Source organism: Typopeltis vanoorti, chromosome 14, assembly GCF_054136105.1.
Source record: "Typopeltis vanoorti isolate ZY-2024b chromosome 14, IOZ_Tvanoo_1.0, whole genome shotgun sequence".
NCBI lineage: Eukaryota > Metazoa > Arthropoda > Arachnida > Uropygi > Thelyphonidae > Typopeltis > Typopeltis vanoorti.
Window position 1 is genome coordinate 48,314,734 of NC_143562.1, and position 19,918 is coordinate 48,334,651.

General features: G+C 35.4%; 1 protein-coding gene across 1 annotated transcript in view; it reads right to left on the reverse strand.

Moving 5' to 3' along the window:
* LOC150099437 (cytochrome P450 4c3-like) overlaps nucleotides 1-19,918 on the reverse strand; it is an 80,522-nt gene that overhangs the window by 19,853 nt on the left and 40,751 nt on the right. Inside the window, exon 2 of the mRNA XM_090404351.1 lies at nucleotides 2,039-2,229. Within this exon, the coding sequence (XP_090260477.1) occupies nucleotides 2,039-2,229 (191 nt within the window). The remainder of the gene's footprint in view (nucleotides 1-2,038; nucleotides 2,230-19,918) is intronic.

Below are 19,918 nucleotides of genomic sequence, written 5' to 3' on the forward strand. Positions count from 1 at the left end.
TATTTTCGCTCCTAAGTTCGTAACTTTCACTGTTCCCCTGACATAGTCATTTCTCAGACGATACTTTCTGGTCACACCGCACATCCACCTAAGCATTCGGATCTCTGCTACTTCCATCCTGCTGATGTTATTTTTGCTCAGAGCCACAGTTTCTATAGCATATATCATAGCTGGCCTCACTACTGTACTATAGATTTTGCCTTTCGGATTCATCGGCACCCTATTATAGCATAACACTCCAGCCATCTCCCTCTAGTTCTTCCAACCCTCTTGTATCTTGCATCCCACTTCCTTTCCAGCTCCTCCATCTTTTTCCACTGTTGAACCTAAATATCTAAAGTCTCTCACCTTCTTGATGACATTTCCTTCCTGCTCCAGATCTCTCTCTCCTGTCCGCCACCCACTGTGCAACACATATACTGTCTTACTTCTGCTCAGTCTCATACCTCTCTCTTCCAGTACTTTTCTCCATCTTTCCAGTTAAGTTCCCGCTTCTTCTATTGAATCTGTACACAGCAAGATGTCATTTGCATACAACATTGTCCAAAGCGCATCATATCTCACCTCCTCTGTTACCACCTCCATCACAATATTAAACAGAAACGGACTTAATGCTGACCATTGACGCAAGCCAACTGTTACTTGAAAACTTTCTGTCTGTCCCAGACAGGTCCGAACGCTTGTCTTCACATTTCTGTACATTTCCCGTACCAAAATAAGATCTTAAACTGAGATCGTCAAAGTGCATTAATAAGGAATCTGTCCATCATCTACTAAATTCTATTAAACAAGGTCAATACATCTACTAAATAAGAGCAATACATCTACTAAATTCTACTAAATAAGGTCTGATAAATTCGTCATAATTTTGGGAAGATGGACAGAGAGCAGCAACACCTAGAGCATCATAGACATACTCAATAGGATTAAGGTAAGGAGTTCTGGCAGGCCGATAGATACATACACTAGTCTCTTCTTGAAGACATTGATCCACGAGTTTCGCTCAAAGTGGAGAGTTATTAACTTGTAGGATAAAAATGTCTCTCCAAGCGCACCCATATATGGAAAAAACTTAGAGCTCCATGAACTCAATTGGTGGTCTACTGAACGAGATTTACCTCAAACACCATCACACTGTTTCCATTATAAGTAGTCCTTTCATGGATATCAGAGGGATTATAACGTGTCCCTTGATCTCCTTAGTTCAGTGCATTGATGATGTCGATTTTCAGAGCATCTCGGGACCCTGTAAACTGTGCCGAACCCATTGATCTTGGGTCCAGTTGACGTGAAGTCTGGCTGATTTCAAACGTTCTCTGCTATGACTTGATGATAAGGGCATATAGACTACGGTTGCCTAGCATACAGGCCATATTGTGAAGCTTTCTGTGCAGAAACCATGACACTGGACAGTACTCCTCTTTAGGCGAGCAGCTAATCGGAGATATCGGTAATCTGCTACTGTTATAGATTGTGGCCTTCTTTCATTATATTTCCGGGATGCTGATTGTGACTGATGGAATTGTTTCCACAGTCGGTAAACCAGAGAACGATTGACATATAGCTATCTGGCTGCCCTCTCCTGACTTTGGCCGACTTTTATTCTTACAAGGGTTTGCCACCCGAATTCATCTGTTACATGATGTCCGGCAGCAAGATCCAAGAACTTGGCTATCACGAAATGTCTTGTTCTCATTCTAGATGGAAAGCCACTCCAGAATGTTGGTTTTTTAGCTCGTTTTGTGTATACCGCTGACAGCGTCACTCATTTGCATATGACAACGGAACAGCGTTATTTTTTACCTAATTTGTCTGACCTTGGTCTTTTTCCTCCTGAATGATTGCGATTTTTCCTTAATTTATTTAAACCAGTGTATATAGAAATAAAGAATAATATATTATGGCTTAACGACGTTCTCTACTTCTTTTGCTACGAATTACATGCGATAGCCGATTTTTTTACTTATTTTACATAACGAATTTAATGAAAGCTAAACACATAATTTCCATTAAACATATTAAATCACTTTTCACTTACCACAAATAACATCCAGCGAAAATGAGGTGATGAGTGGAACGACATCGACCCAGTCTTTCTCGGCTGCGAGATTTAACTTTTCTACGAGTATCCAAGACTGCTCGTTAAAAGTTTGCACAAAGCTTTCGAGTACATTAAAATGGAATGCAGGTGTCAACAGCTTTCTGCTGGTTTTCCATTTTTTATCGGAACTATAAATCAAACAGATTTCAAGTGGATTAGATAATATACTAGTGACGATTTTAAATTCATTTTATTATTTTAAACTAACTGAGATAATAAACAGATGGATCTGCTCATTGAGTGTTTACATGTATATATTGTGAGCTGTATGAAGAAGACTTTAGAACCAGAAATTTCGAATAGGTATCACTATAACAAAAGATCCCAATGATGTCCTTTTTATATGATTGGTTAATCTCTGCATTACTAAATTGAAAATAGTTAAAAAGGATGTTTGGGTGTGTGAGAAACGTATGTTTCAGGAAAGCCTAATTGCGATTACATCAGCTGAACTGACGAAGCCCTCAAGCAAGTAGAGGCAGAGATTTTATTAATTCCACCTGGAAGTGAGGAAATGCAAATTAAATCCACAGCTGGTAAAATAGCTTCAACCTTCACTAGTGAATTAACGGTCATACAAGCAAATGTCAAGTTTGATCTCTCTAATCCAGTAATAAACATTACAGAAGGAACAGCCACCTACGACTCAAAATCGAAATTAAAGCATTAATATTGAAAAAAAACAAACTCACGCAGGAAATTCATGAACATCTAACATCTTTAAACGAGACAAACCAATAAGTGTTTCTTATACTGCAATGGATACCAGCCCATGCAAATATTCAAGGCAATGAGAGAGCAGAGAGTCTAGCCAAAGAAGCAAGATATTCACCTCGAAAATTGCACCCACTATCACTAACGGAGGCTAACTCTGTCGACAGAATAAAACTGTTAAAACAAACTATCAAGAAGAAGAATGGAATCAGTGAAATTAATGAAAATAGAGAAATAACCGCAATCATCACCAGACTAAGGACGGAACATTTTATAGCCATGAAATTTCAGTCGGATGGTACTAGAAGGTATGAAATATGCAAGAAATGTTCAGGAGTCGAATTAATACTTGCCCACATCTACGATTGTCCAGTAATTGCCGCTGCTCTATAGAAAATCGACAATAACCCTATAGAAAAGCTCTATTCCATCAAAGTTCAACAGATTGCCAAGTCAGGTCTACAGGCACACGGTCATATCCAGGAGCTCTTCAATGGACTAGAAAACAACAACGACACCAACAGAAGTGGAAAATCTGGTTGAAAAAGTGTTATGGTCGGTTGCTGGTTCTATAGTCTTGAAATTTTATCTTTGGTTCAGTGGCCATGAGGATGAATTTTGGATATGGAACTTTATTTACTTTATTTTATAGGACGTTCTCTCTATTATATTCTGATTATGGAACAGAAAAAGTTATATTGAAACCTCTCACAGCAGTCGGGATAAATTTAGCATTACTGCAAATCCTTGACCTTTGAGGAAATAATAAGGCCTTCATCTTACGCCTGATGACTGCGTACTTGATTCATAAAATTACCTGAATTATATCATGACAAACACTGCTGGGAAATTTGACGTATGAACTTCGTCGAATAAACGTATTGGAATATCATCATCATCACCATCAAATTGCTGACATGTACCCTCAAAGGGTGTACAGGATATGATAGTATATAGGAAATATACAGGATATGATTGGATACATGAAAAATTTAACGTCCTATCATTACTAACGTCCTATCTACAATTTTTCCTACAAATCAGTCTGTTACTTGTCAAGACTCCAACATTATCAGATTCTATATATGTATCGTCTAAGGAACTTTCTACCGTATAAAGCCACCTATATCTTGGTCTTCTTCTGGGTCGTTTTCCTGCCAAACTGGCAGAAAACACTTGTTTTGCTAATCTTTCCTCGCCCATTCTGTTTAAGTGACCATATCGCCTGAGATTAGCTCTGTTAACGCATTCCTGGATGCTGACAATGTCAAGATCATTCGTAATATCCTTGTTTTTAATATGATATTGCCATTAATGCCATCTGTTCACGCGTCTAATCTTTCTCAGGACTCACATATCTGCGATCTCTAGTCTTTGGTCAAGTGTTTTACTTCTGACCCAGCTCTCAGATCCATAAGTTAAAACTGGTTTGAACACTGTCTTGCATACAGCTAATTTAGTGTTCCGACTAATGTCTCTCTTATTCCATATGAATTTATTCAATTGACTGCCTAACATACAAGCTTTGTTGATTCTGTTGTCTATTTCTATGTTTAATTCACCATCTGCAGTAAAAATCGTGCCTAAGTAGCTGAAATGTTTTACGTGTTCAACAGGTTCCCCGTTAACAACACAGTTGACATTTTCAACAATTCTACCTATTTTCATTGTCTATGTCTTTTTAATGCTGACCTTCATACCATATACAGTATATTACAACAGTTATTCAATTTAGTCAGGGAATCTTGCAAAATTGTAGCGGATTTATTTAGAAGTATAACATCGTTCGCATAAAGCAAAGAGCTGATATTAACACCTCCAATTCTGATATCATGTTTAATACCACTTTTCTTCATAATGTGATCCATATAGATAATGAATAACAGAGGGGATAATGTACATCCTTGTCTCACTCCAGGCTTCTTATGTTGATAGTACCGATCTTTAACACTGGTGATGTTGAGTTCGGGTGTGATTTCAGATTTCTTCCAGTAGCTGACTTTTAGCGGTTCTCCCTGGTTCCCTGGCGAAAACAACGGGGGCCTTGTTTAACCGGTCAAAGCCCCAGCAGCATGAAATTTTGTCATGTTTTACCATCATTTTGTATATTGGTTCAAGCAATAAGAATACAATTTGGTCGGCTAAATCCCAAATTGCCAGCCCATCCTCGTTCGATCAGTATCCAGGTAGATACCCAACAGGTTGCACCAGGAGAAGGTGAGGATCGGGCATTAGGTCAGAAGCCCTGGTCGGTTTTCCGCATTTCTTAAAGGTTATGTGGAGTTCTCCTCTCAGTTATACAGCTTTGACCCTTAAGCACCCCTTTTGAAGTATGATCTTCATAGTATGAAATTTCCTCAAAGGTCCTCAAAAAATCTTTGACCATTGGGGAAATATTGAGGCTTTCATTTTACGCCTGATGTCTGCGTACTTGATTCATAAAATTACTTGAATTATATCATGGCAAACACTGCTGGGAAATTTGAAGTATGATCTTTGTCGAATGAATCCACAAACGTATTGGAATATGTAATGTGGAATCATCAGAAATATAGCACTTCAGAATATTTTATCAATAGTGGATTAAATGCTGGATTTTGTATCACAAGACGAATATGCCAGTTTAATGACAGTTGCAAAAACAGTAGATTGTGTAAAATATTATTAAGATAATTTAATCTTCGGTTTAGATTTGAATGACTTCAAAAATAAACAATTGCTGCGATGGTCTTAGGCTATTCAAATATATTTTGTCCGTAAATCGCATGTCTTTGGTGGGTTTTTTTTTTGCTAAACGAAACACCTGATTTTAAAGCAGAAAAAACTTTCCTCTACTCTATGAGAACAATAAACGATAATTTGTAAAATCTTCCAAAAGTTCTTCAAATTCTAGAGAGGATTCCTGCAGTGACATATTTTTCCAGCTAAATCAGAATTTTTGTATTTTTTTTTATTTCATTTCATTATGATTGTTGTTCCATTTTCGTATACCGAAGTGTAACTTGGGTTGCTTTAATATTAACTCAAACTTAACTAATCCATATTCGAAAAAACAAACCGATAAAATGCTTTTAATAAAAGCATTATATCGGTTTATTTATTTATTTTGAAAGGAAGGTTTATTATTAAAATTAGGGAGTCATGTAATATACATACCTAGTAAATAGTCCTTCATTGAGCCATGGCTTGAAAAACCTGTACTCTTTTGGCTTGATCACGATAGAGGTGTTGCTGAGAATAGTCTAAAGCAGAAGGAAACAATCACATGCTACAATGCTAGCATTTTTTAAATTTCTATTTTTCAATCGCTAATTCCTTCTAGAGAATGCTACCTTAAAAATATTTAACTATGTTATTGATATAGGTATGAATCTAATCATTGGAATTCTCTGTTTGTCTGAGTGAATATCGTTTTTACACACTCTGAGACAGAAATGAATAAGACAGAAAATATTTTGGTGCGGTAATGAAAATTTATAAAGAGAGAATAAAATAATCAACGAAGCATTCTAATGAATAAAAAAAATGAAACACTGTTCAAAATCAAAATGTACTGTTAAAGGGAGAGAAGTGTTTCGAAAAGGCAATATGTGTAATTTTATGAAACCATGCATTCAACCAACCAGTAGTGAGAAAAAATGTGAATTCTGTATAAGTGTGTTGCAAAAGATCTATACAACTTTCTTGAATTATTAAAAGCATCGTAATCTTGAGACTTACTGAATGTCTTTTCTATTTGTTTTTATTTATATTTATTTTTAAATTTAATTTTAACTTGATTTAAATTAATTTAATTACAGCTATTTTATGCATCTTATTATTTCGGGCACTCTATCTTCCTCGGAAGAGATAACTGGTCAGTCATTATGTTTATTTATTCAAAAACACAACCCTTAATTTAAACATTTATTTGTTCATAAAATATAGAATTGCATGAAAGTCAATATAAAAGTTTAAGATATATATATATATATATATATGTAGAAAAATTTTACCACAGGTATACTATACGTTAAAGATACCAAGAAATTTTATTAACTTGGTTTTAATTCTTTTTTCCCCAGTAAGCAAACAAGCAAGTTAACTATGTTTGCCTGAACTATTATCGGGTCTGAAGCAACTCGTGGTAAAGTTGGCCTAACATCTGATGATTTGCCTAAGTATCAAATAATACAAAGCACATATCCTTACGGATATGTATAATGCTATATATTATGGGAAGGATCATTAACCCGACCGGTTTTGACCTTTATTGAGGTGCTGTTTAAGTAAAGACCTCTCTAAAAATTAGCTGGTCCCCCAGACCACTCCCTACAAGTGACCCACGGACTGTCCAACTCAGCGGTGGCTCCACTCAGAGACAGGCAAAAACCTAGTAGTAGCCAAGCTCAAAAGATGCCAAGGGTGAAGTAATACAGAGCTTATATATTTTACATAAACAAGTTGCCACAAGGTGCTTTGACTTTATTTAATAAAATCTCAGGATAAGAGAAAGAGGTAGAAAGTTTTTTACCTTGGGTATACTATACATTAAAGATAGCAAGTAATCTTTTAAACTTGGTTTTAATCCATTATCCCAAGTAAGCAAACAGATAAGTAACTTGCCTGTCTTAATCCTTTTCCCCAAATAAGCAAGCAGACAAGTAACTTGTCTGTTTGCTTACTTGGGAAAAAGGATTAAAACCAAGTTAAAAAACAATTACTTGGTATCTTTAAAGTATAGTATACATAAGGTAAAAAACTTTCTCTGTCTTTCTCTCTTTATTATATATATATATTTTTTTTTTAAAGATTTGAATGACTAGAACAAAAATTATGTATAGAGACTGTCTATGTTGTTCATAGTCTTTTAACCCTCAATGTTTAGTGTTTTTTCTTTCTTTTATAATGTTACCTGAAGAAGACTGTTACAGGCCAAAACTAGTAGTGTTTTTATATTAAAATCTTTTTACTTAAATCTCGGTTCTAGTCATTCAAATCTTTTAAAAAGTATGTATGTTAACCGAGTCAATGATCATTCTATTATATATATAATTAAATTGCATTGTAAATCTTCACTAAATTAACATATCTGCAAATCATGAAACCAACAATTAAAGATATATTAGCCACTCACATGTGCCAATTTCCAGTTATTTGCTAATAGCCAAGGATACATGAAAAACCATATTACTATTAGATTTTCTTTAGAATACTGCTTGTTCCACCTTAGCAGTTCGTGCTTCAACGCTACAGATTTAAAAAAGTATTCTTATTATAAAAGTGTTATAAAATAATTTTATAAAATATTGTTCTCAGTTCTCGATGTTTTTTTTTTTTAATTTCCAATTTTTTGCTTTGGTTTCAACCACAATACTGTTGAATTCCTATTAATCCCAATTCCACATCTTATGTTAATTTTAAATTAATTACAGTTTTTTCCATATAAAATTATATGGTGAGATCTAAAATTAAAACAGCATTTGTCTAGTAAAAAATCACTGATGAATTGATATGGTGAAGATCACATACTCACCATAACTGAAGCCATGTTTTCCACTTTTCTTGTAGCATTTGTAAAAAATATCCATATTACCTAAAAACAAATGAGGTGGAGGTCCAGGTATATTCGCAAGTAAATGTTTGGATCGAACCGAATACACCCATACAGCAAATATTATCAACATTATTAAAAATGCAGTTGTTAAAATTTCACGGAGGTAAACATTGTCTTGTTTACCCGACAGCCTGCTGATATCTTCCATATTGTTCCTGATTCTTAAGAAAGTGAGCAGCTCTCCTGCAGCTCAGTAGTTTTAAATAAGTAGGAAAACAAGAAAATAGTATCTCATTAGGAACAGGTACCAATAAGAAATCTTGGCTACGGATTTCGTATTATTACAAGAATTCATAATTCTTGTAATAATTCTATAAAAATTGAGCCAATCTGATACCTGTAGACCAGCGAAGTATTAACAGCCGCCTTGAATAAAATAACAAAAATATCTTGAATGAATAAAATGAAATAAAAATACAAATGTTATTCTTCGCTCCATCATCGCATAAGAATATAAGAAATTAAAACAAGCTGTCTCCACATACCTGTTTGTGTGCTGAACACAACAAATAGTTGACACATCTTTCGCAGTTTTGCTCCTAAACGATTTTTTTCGTTTTGTTCAGAAAAAGCAAGGGACACCTTCGAAAAGATAAAATGACATGCATGATCTGTCTAAGCGGGCAATTAAGTTACGTAAGAAAGAAGACGGCATAAAATCTCTTTAATTTACAGAAAGAGAAGAAATTAATATTCTGTCACTGTTAATGAAAACAGATTATAAATAATCAGAAATTGGGCTGCATCGTAACCTACCTCAGAAATGATTGTTCAACAATAGATTAATTTCCAGCGACTCATGTGTATGTGTGTCATGTTCATAATGCTGTGTATATGAAGCAGATAAAAGTAGCAGCTGTCAGCGATTTTGGATACTGCGCATTAACATAGGTCCAGTTCAGATACCAACTATTATATCAAGTAGAATGGTTTGTGAACAGTATAGGGAAATAAAGATGGGGAAAACATATGTTTGACGTCACGTGACGACGCGATGTCTGACCAAAAGTGCCTGACCAAATGTGGACATTTTTGATAGGATAGCCAAGCAGAGAAATATATTCTGTGAAAATATTGGTGATCTGACTTCAAATGTATTTGGAAGAAAACTGTTGATAGTAACCTATTATTCACGCAAACTTTATCATGAAATCAGTACAGAACTTGCAAACAGTTTACGAGTACATATGAGTTATTCACGATAATTCATTTATTTTATTTTTTTGTACAATTCTGAATGATGCCTTCTTGCTTGGTGGATATAATTATTTGCGTAATGTGCCGATATTAACAATATCAAAATTGGTTAGAAATATGCAGAAATAGGAAAAATATATTTTAGAAGATCATACACTAACACATTGGTATTATTCGGATCTTTAATCTGATGAACAGTACATGTAACTTCGATTTAAGAGTCCTTTTATTGTTATGCTTTAAAAATGATATAACGATTAGCAAATGAGTTGATATTTTAAATAATATGTTAATTTATATATACGAGTATATGTATCCATTATATCCATTCCCAAAATCTAATAGTTGAACAAGCTGCATAAATATTACCGTTTCGCACAAGTTTACCATACATTCTATAGATAAGCCCAAAAACATCAACCTTGCAATAGTCGTTATTCTTTGATTAACCGAAATTTAAAAAGCAAGATATATAACGGAGTAAGAGCTCAAAACATCCATCTCATAAATTGATAAAAGTGCTGTTTGCTTTTTTCAATTATTTGAATATTGTCAACGGTCTTAAGTGTAAAAAAATTCTGAAACCAAAAAGGCTATTTGCTGCAATCATAGGACAACCGAAATCTAAACAATCCATATACTGACCAACTCTCATCCAATCTGATTTTTTAAATGTCAATAATATTTAATATTGTGTAGAAATTGTCTACCAAGTCCTCGTTAATAATACGAGAAGTTTATGAATTATATAAGGGATATTTCTAAACACCCTTTAAGCTTCCTGGTTTTCATATTCTACTTGGGACTGTTTCAATGCCATATCTTTGTACTGTTCTCATTCTGATGGACAGATAGGATTACGGAATAACCGAATAGTGATTTTATATCATTATTCAAAATAATGCACGTACGAAAGGTAACCTTTTGGAAACTATAAAAGACAGTAGAAGGAAAAAGAAACGAATAAATGCACTTTGGTTGAGGTTGAGTTGACCAATGTTACAACTGCTCATATTTTTGAGGTTCCGTGCCTTACAATACTTAGGCTAACAAATTTCCATCATCTATTATGGGCTCCAAAGCAAAAAGATGTTTCAAATAATGATGATCCAACTCATTGCATTCTCTGATGAATTGTCATCATCAACATCAAATTCCTAAAGAGATGTTCGGGGTGCGATGATAGAACTGCACTGACCGACTACTGCATTAGAAATGTTTATGCAGATATACGTAACCGTCACTTACGAAGCATATTAAAATACATCGTAACTTGCATCACCACGTGTTCTAGGCAGCTATTTAAGATTACCGCTGATCATTCATTCTCAATAGTGTTGATCACAAGGAGGGAAAACAGTGGATCTTTCGGAGTTCAATAAAAGGCTTATTGTTGGTACCTGTCTGGCTGGAGAGACGATTTTGAAACATCAGAGCTGACTGGTTTCTCAAAAGGTGAGATATCCCGAGTGTTTAACCAATGGAAAAATAAACCACATTGCTTGTCTAAAAGGCTTATCTGTGGTGCTAAGACAGGAACCGTTCAGAACGAGAACGGTTATCTGAGAACGCTTGTACTGACAAACAGAACTTCCTGTATGCAGCATTTAACAGAAATAATGAATGATATCTCACCGAACTGTGTGCAGACAACTGAAGGGGGGGGTCAGGATTGACAGTCGCATGCCTATAAGGAATTCACTGATTTCTGCAAATAACCGGAAGGTTCGTCTACGGTGGTGTCATGAATAGTGAGACTAGACACTGGAAGACTAGAAAATCCCTTTAACAGATTGGGTGACGCAATGGCTGCAAAATATTGTTTAATGATAGAATAATAGGGAAAATGCCAGAGCAAAATCAGTGCGAATTGTTGGAGTTAGAAGTACTTTCAATGAACAAAATATAACATTTGACAGAGCTGACAGATAAGAGGTTAATTTTTTTTTTTTTGGGGGGGGAATTGTTTAACTGAAGTAAGCAGTGATGTAAACCTTCATATAGTTCTGTAACTGTAATATCACCCTGATCACTCCTCATTAATTTATGATGGTCGTGATGATAATTCATCAGGGAACGCAATGAAATTGATCATCAGTATTTGTAAGGATTATGGAAGATCTTTTTTTTGACCCATTTTAGATAATGGAAATTTGTTAGCCAGAGGATCACAATGCACAGAACGCACTACTCGCCACGAACGAATATGAATAATTAACTAAAATAGAAGACTGATTACCTTGAAGTACTTTTCGTTTGAAGGGAAAACCACGCATGCGTTGAAGTAGACCTAAAATAATGTAAATAGCGTTGAATCACAGAGGATGTTGTAGAAGGCCCAAAATGATGTATTTTTCATAAAGGTTTCATGTTATGCTCCAATTGATTAAGAGTGGAAGACTATTTAATTAATATTAAATATTAGTAACATTGTAAACAGTTAAAATCAGATTACCGTTGACTACTATGGGGATGCTTTCTAAATTCAGGAGACCTAACAATTGAGGAGACTCTTTTGGTTTCAAATATTTTACTGCAACAATTCACAAAAGAGTTTCGTTTTTCGAGAATCCTTTTTATGCATTTCTTTCTAAATTTTAGTTATACACATGAACAAGATTTACTTTCCCAGCTCGATGTTCTCTAGAAAGTCAATCTAGAAAAAGAAATGAAAAGTGGCGGAAAGTATTGCTTAATGCCGCTTCCCCTTCCGATCTCTGCAAAATTCAGATAAGAAATTATTAAAAAAAAAAAAAAAACTGAGTACGATTTGAAAAAAACCAAGATTGCTTTATCTATTCTATTGTTAATCAAAAACTAATTTTTAAGGTACGTATTAGGATGAATGGCCTTTTACATCAAAGTAGTTGGAAAATTTCTTAACAGTAATTTTTGCTAACACAGGATAATCAATCCTATTTTCCTTTTCCGTCATGCACGCTGAACTGAACAGATTTATGTGCATTGGCGATTTTACATGTTTCTCTAAATAAAATCCATAATTTCGTCCAGAAAAACAACAATGCCGTTTCTGAATATGATTGGCTAACTGAACTTCAGTGGTTTATCTAGGTGGAAGGTATCATAATTATCCAAGAAAATCCGTACAAAACAATAAGAGTGGAATCCATTAACTGCAGAAGAATGCATAAGAGAACTGTGTTCCAAACTATTGGCTCGACGTCAGTGCTCCACACATGCTCAAGTAACAATAAGCCTTGGCTAAATAGGAGCTTATGCTAATACCTTGTATTAAATCATTAGTGGATGCTACTTAGTTCTGCCTCGAATATTATGAACATGATATCCGGGAGTAGTTAGGGAATAACTTAATGTTGAGCAACCAAAGATACTTTTAAAATTTCTGACAAACTAAATGCTTATGATTTCGAATAATTTGCAATCTGACCGCGATAAGGCGGTAGAATATTACACTTCTCTTAGTAAAAAGTAAAGGAGAATAATAATTTTATTTCCTATGATATATGTAAATTTTAACTTCTTGTTTTGAATCAATTGTTCGTATTCTTTTAGTTCAAGATTGAACTTTTTTTCAATCAACAAATAATGGAAGACAATGAACGGTTAGCATTATGATACATGTGACAGCTGTGTATATTCTTAACACACACACACACACACACACACACACACACACACACACACACACACACACACACACACACACACACACACACACACACACACACACACACACACACACACACACACACACACACACACACACACACACACACACACACACACACACACACACACACACACACACGTACGTCAGGATGCCGCCTTATAATATTATTCACAAATGGTGAAGCGAATTTTTTTTCGAATATTATATATTTGAAAAATATTTATTTTAGTTTCTTGATTCAAATTTAATTACGGTAGTTAATTTTTTGAAGACTGCACTTTAACCCTTTACTAGTCTACTGGTATTAAAGGCTTCAATTTCCAGGACGTCAAGAATTAAAACATTTATATCACGTAAGTGACGAATTAATATTTCTGAAATTTTTACCTGAAATTTTCAAGAAATATATTTGAAGAAAAATCACGTGATTTTTAATATATCTGTGATATTACATAATATTTAGTTTCGACAGAAATTAGTTATAATAATATAACAATACTTCTACTACAACTACTACTACTAATAATAATAATAATGGAATTTGGTTTAGATAAATGCGCAATTTTATCTATTATACTAGGAAAAATTAATGACACTAGAAATTTCAAATATGATCAAGAGAAATATATAAAAGCAATTTCAGCTGACGAACACTATAGACACTTAGGAATATTAGAAGCCAGTGATATTCTCCACTCGAAAGTTAAACAACAGGCAGCATCAGAATACATTAAAAGAGTTAGAAATATTCTGAAAACAAAACTACATGGATTAAACACAATTAGAGAAATGAATTCTTGGACTATACCAGTGATCCAACACACAGCTGGAATAACAGATTGGAGAAAAGAAGACCTGGACAAATTGGACCGCAAAACTAAAAAATTAATAACTATGCATCATGTGTTACATCCACGAAGTGATGTTGACTGGTTGTACATACCGAGGAGGATAGGTGGAGGTGGTCTGCTGCAATTGAGACAAACTGTGCAAGAAGAAGAAATTAGCTTAAAAAGTTACATCAACAATAGCTCTGAGCAAATGCTTCAAGCAGTCACACAAGAGAGCCTTCTAAAAAACAAAAGCAATGGGAAACAAGTCTGATTACAGAAAGGAACAGCAAAATAACAGATATATGTGCGCTGGAAAAATAAATTTTGCACGGCCAATTTCTTCAAGACACTGAGAACAAAATTGACGTGAAGAAAACGTGGGAATAGCTACAATATGAGTATATTAAAAAAGAAACAGAAGGATATATTCTAGCAGCTCAACAACAGGCATTACAAACTAATGCAATGAAAGCAAAAATTTTGAACATCAATAATGACAACAAATGCAGATTAGGCGATCCGATCAGAAAGATGAGACTGCGGAACATCTGATCAGTGCCTGCAGCAAGGAAGCTCAAACCGACTGTAAATACCACCACGATCAAGTGGTCAAAATAATTAATTTGCATATATGCAAAAAAAAAAAAAAAATGGCTTTTCTACTTCGGATGACTGGTGGCAGCATAAAATAGAGACTGTATTGGAAAATGAAACAGCAAAAATTCTTTGGGACTTTAGAATACAAACTAGTCAGCAGTTGGAACACAATAGACCTGATATCACAATTATCGAACATCAGACAGGTTTGGATTATCGATATCATAGTACCCAGTGATAACAACAAAGAACTGTAAAAAAAATTACTAAATATCGAGATCTGGCAATCGAAGTGGGCCGACTGTGGCTTAAACACACCAAAGTCATCCCAATAGTTGTCGGTGCACTTGGCGCAATTTCAAAGAACCTGTCCAGCTATTTACAGCAATTAAAATCAATGAAGTGACCCCATATGACCTACAAAAAACATCATTACTTGGAACAGTCCATAATTTACGATGGTACCTGACGGACTATTCTTAGATTCTTAGTATAATCTGAATTGTTCTGTATCACCAGTCAAATTGTTGTTTTAAATAATATCTTCTTTTGACCGTGATGTCAAAACATCAATTATGTGTATAAAATAATAATAATAATTATTATTATAATAACGCAATAAATAGAAAACGTCGAGAAACGTTATTTAGTTTGTAACAAAATTATCTCAATTTTCTATAATGTATCTCTAAAACATTTGGAGGACAGAAACAAAAAAAAATATTTTATTTTATTTTATATTATTTATTTTTTTAAGTTTTACAAACATAAAGAACATCTCAACTGGAGAAGAGATATTCTAACATCCTAACACGAAAAGACATCCTAACACCAACAATAAGAACGAGTGAATGGTTCATTCATTTTAAAATTTTATTCGAAAATAATCTTAAATATAATTATCATATTATCATGTGACAATTTAGAGGTAATTTTGAAATGATTGTTCACAGACAGCTGATTTCTTGTTAAAAACTTCATGGAAGTACAAATTTTGGAGAGCTTTCTATCCGATGTTAGAAAACAGACAAAAGTTTCAAATGAAAAAAACAATAATACAATTTAAATACAATTTTAAAGGAAATTCACTTTACGAAATGATACTCTATAAACAACTATTCTGTCTGTGATCTCTACAACTTCGCTGTAGTAAGTTCATTTTGCTGCAGCTGACTATGAATGTCATATTTATAAGCGGTAGCGTTTATTATGTTGCTGAAAAAGAATATAGTTGGCATGGCTACGAACAATGAGTAGAAAATAATTTTATTGGCTTTTTATGTAAGGTGTTATTCTTGAAATTGACGATTTCTTTTTCTTCTCCAAATCTGCGCAATATGAGCTTTCGATTTTTTAAAGCGTGGATTTTTATCCGACTTAGGGGAAAAGGAAAATATCCAAGGTTAAAAAATTCATTTTAATTCTAAGCGATTAAAAAAAGGAAAAGAAGAAAAAAATTATAGCCAATATTATTATTAAATACACATATCGGCCACTGAATTAGAAATTTCGATTCATCAGTTGCATCCAAATAAGCATGCGAATGTCAATACCGATCCTCTTCAATTTTCTGTGCACAGTTTGTGAGAGATGGGTGGTCGTGAACCGTTTTCTTTAAAGATTTCGGTTCAATTGTTGCGCACACAGGAAGTTGTGTTTGTCAGCACAAACCTTCTCGGACGACAGCGAACTCGCTGCTGAGGGACTGTCTGAGGACCATAGATACGCCTCTCAGACAAGCAATGTTGGTTATGGTTATTTTTACACTGATTAAACACCCGGGATATCTCATCTTTTGAAAAAACCAGTCAGTTCTGCTGTTCAAAATTGTGGCTCCAGGGCCAGACCGGTAGCCACATGAGCCCTTTCTAGAACTCTTAAATATCCTTTGTTTTTCCCATTGTAATCGACACTAGTGACGTAAGTATTTTGCATATACATTGCGTAAGTGACGTTTACTTACATCTGCCTAAAGATTTCAAATTCAATGATTGGTAGGTGTATCAGACATTTGGTTTTTTGAATAACATCTAACAGTGATAAGAATTACCTCCGGGAGTCCTCATATGGCAATTCATGCCAGAAAGAAGGAAAATATAACTGAATAATCTCAGATTTAAACTTGTAATCACACTATATTACCATATTATTAGATGGTTTGACCTTGGGGATTTACTGCACTTTCCTCATCAGATATTGTGCAATTTCCTTGAAGTACTAAGTAAACAATTATAATTCTGATAAGCAATAGAGAAGATTTATTTCTGAAATTTATGACCAATAAATTGCTTTCTCCCAGTTACGTTCCGATTCAGGGTTAGTGAGGTGGAAAAGAGGGTGATTGATGGAGAAATATAAGGGAGTAGTTTGTTCAGGAATAGAATACAGAAGAAGGCCTGTGTATAATGACGTGCCATAGAGCTCTGTTACTGTTTAATTTGTACATTAATAATATAGATCAAGAATCTGAGAGGAACTGTTCAGTTGTTTGACGATGATATAAAATTGGATGGAGCAATAGTTAATACAGATGATGTTAAAATTTTGCAGGTTGATTTGGATAGACTGGCAGTTTCCACAAAGGTGAATGGATGTCAGTTTAATGTGGCGAAGAATAAGGTTATGCATTTTGGGGTAGAAAGATGATCAGCAGTATACCACATTGGTGGAACTGTACTCAAGGAAATTGACGAAGATTTTGGTCACATAACAAAAGTGACCAAAGCAGCTCATCAGATTACTTGGTTATTGAATAATACTTTGATGAGCACAGACAAGCATATTTTTATTCCTCTTGTCCGAGCCTTGATAAGACCTCATCTAGAACACTTCTTTCAAATCTGTTCACCTCCGTTTCTTGTTGGTGATGAGAAAGAGTCCACCTCTTTCATAGAGAGGTGAGTGACCAAGTTGGTAGTGGGTGTAAGGAATGAACTTTATGAGAACAGGTTGAAGATTTGTGGGTTACGGAAATTGGTTGACAGACGGAAAAGTGGTGATATGATTGAGACATTCAAATTACTTAAGGGATTTTACAATAGTAATACACAGAAAAATTTTCAGAACAGGTGTGTTGCTTGGAGAGCTATGGGCTATCATTGGAAAGTGAGCTAGAGTGTAGTTAGCAAGGGTGTCAGAACTAGATTTTTTTCCTTGGAGGGTGGCGAATGAGTGGAATAGGTGACCAGGGTCTGTTGTGGGTGCCATGACTGTGCATGAGTTCAAAACAAAGTATGATAGATACTGGGCGCAAATGTTGGATAATGGTCGACATGATGTTTAGGACCTCCCTTCATGAGTCTTAGGACTCCTTGGAGATGCCTGTAATAATAATAATAATATTTTTTTATATGATAATATTTTTATTGATCTGCGAAAATATTTACACATACAATAAACAAATTGAGTGACATTGCAACTTAAAATTTTAGAGAATTCAGCACAAATTGCTACATTTTCTACATTGGATTTCAATTAAAAATGTTTTTTAAAAAATACTTTTTTGCCTCTATATTATGTATTTACAACACATGTTCTTGTAATATTTACAATAAAGATTATACAGAATTTTTGAATGTAGAATATAAATAATTATAAGAATAATAATAATAATTTATTTTATTTATTTATTTATTTATTTATTTATTATTATTTTTTTTTGTCTCAGATGAATTGCATATATAGTTGATGTAGTAATTATATGTATATAATATTTATAACGCATTACAATTGTGAATAACAGATACTTGCAAGTTAATAATTTTCTTCCTCGAAGCCTTTCGCTCTTCGGCGTGATAAGCAGGGTTACTTGGGAGCATTTTAAACTTAAAACAGGAGTTGGAACCACTTTAAAACTATAAAAAACTGGAGAAGCGATATCACCGTGCGACTGTTCGTATGCCTACACAGCGCAAACTTAGCAAAAGTGGATTTAAATCTTAAGTAGAATGAAAGTCTTTTAAAGAACATTACTGATTTGTATCAGTTTATTTTATCTTTCAAATATTATTAATTATTACCTTGTTTGCTGTCCATATATACCATAAAAAGAATATAATGCGAAGATTACCTTCCATGAGGCACATGAGGCATTAACTTCCTTCAGTAGGCAGTTTAATAACACTATTTAAATCCACGCACATCGGAGTGAAAATGTACGTACCACAGCAGGTTTTAAGTATTTTAGGCAGTTTATGGAGGTAGGCTGCCATTTGAGATATTTCACGACATAAAATAATAAATAAGTACACTTCGCGATAGAAATCACAAAAATTACCTCCGAAGTTAAAATTGTTTGTGTCAATGCGCATTTCACAAGTGCAAAAATCTTGCGATGCGATTAATGAATTTTACCTTCATCATTTCAGTATTACTTTCTAAAGTCATAATCGTTAACATAGCTGGTACACATACACACACTTAAAAAAGAAATCTGTTTAATACACTGAAAGGAAAGAATTTCTTCGTCGTTTTTCTTCTTTTCCCAAATTAAAAAATATCAGGTACAGTTGTCGTGTGCCTCATAATTCATTAGGCCGAAAACTTCCCTACGAATAGATTTAAAATATATATTTCCTCATTGAAAAAAAAAGCGTATATATAAATCCCTAATTTTAATCTCTCGAAATGCATCTCACTTTAATTCATAAAGTTCCTGTTTACCAACTTCCAATAATAGCTTTATTCTGTTTTACTGATTTGTTAAAATATTGGAAATATGACAGTCTACTAAACGAACTGTGTTATTTGAATAAAGAGATATCTCAATGTTCACTGTTCTGTTTGGGCCTTAATGGGAACCCACCCCCCCCCCCCCCCACCCCCCCCCCCCCCCACCCCCCCCCCCCCCCACCCCCCCCCCCCCCCACCCCCCCCCCCCCCCACCCCCCCCCCCCCCCACCCCCCCCCCCCCCCACCCCCCCCCCCCCCCACCCCCCCCCCCCCCCACCCCCCCCCCCCCCCACCCCCCCCCCCCCCCACCCCCCCCCCCCCCCACCCCCCCCCCCCCCCACCCCCCCCCCCCCCCACCCCCCCCCCCCCCCACCCCCCCCCCCCCCCACCCCCCCCCCCCCCCACCCCCCCCCCCCCCCACCCCCCCCCCCCCCCACCCCCCCCCCCCCCCACCCCCCCCCCCCCCCACCCCCCCCCCCCCCCACCCCCCCCCCCCCCCACCCCCCCCCCCCCCCACCCCCCCCCCCCCCCACCCCCCCCCCCCCCCACCCCCCCCC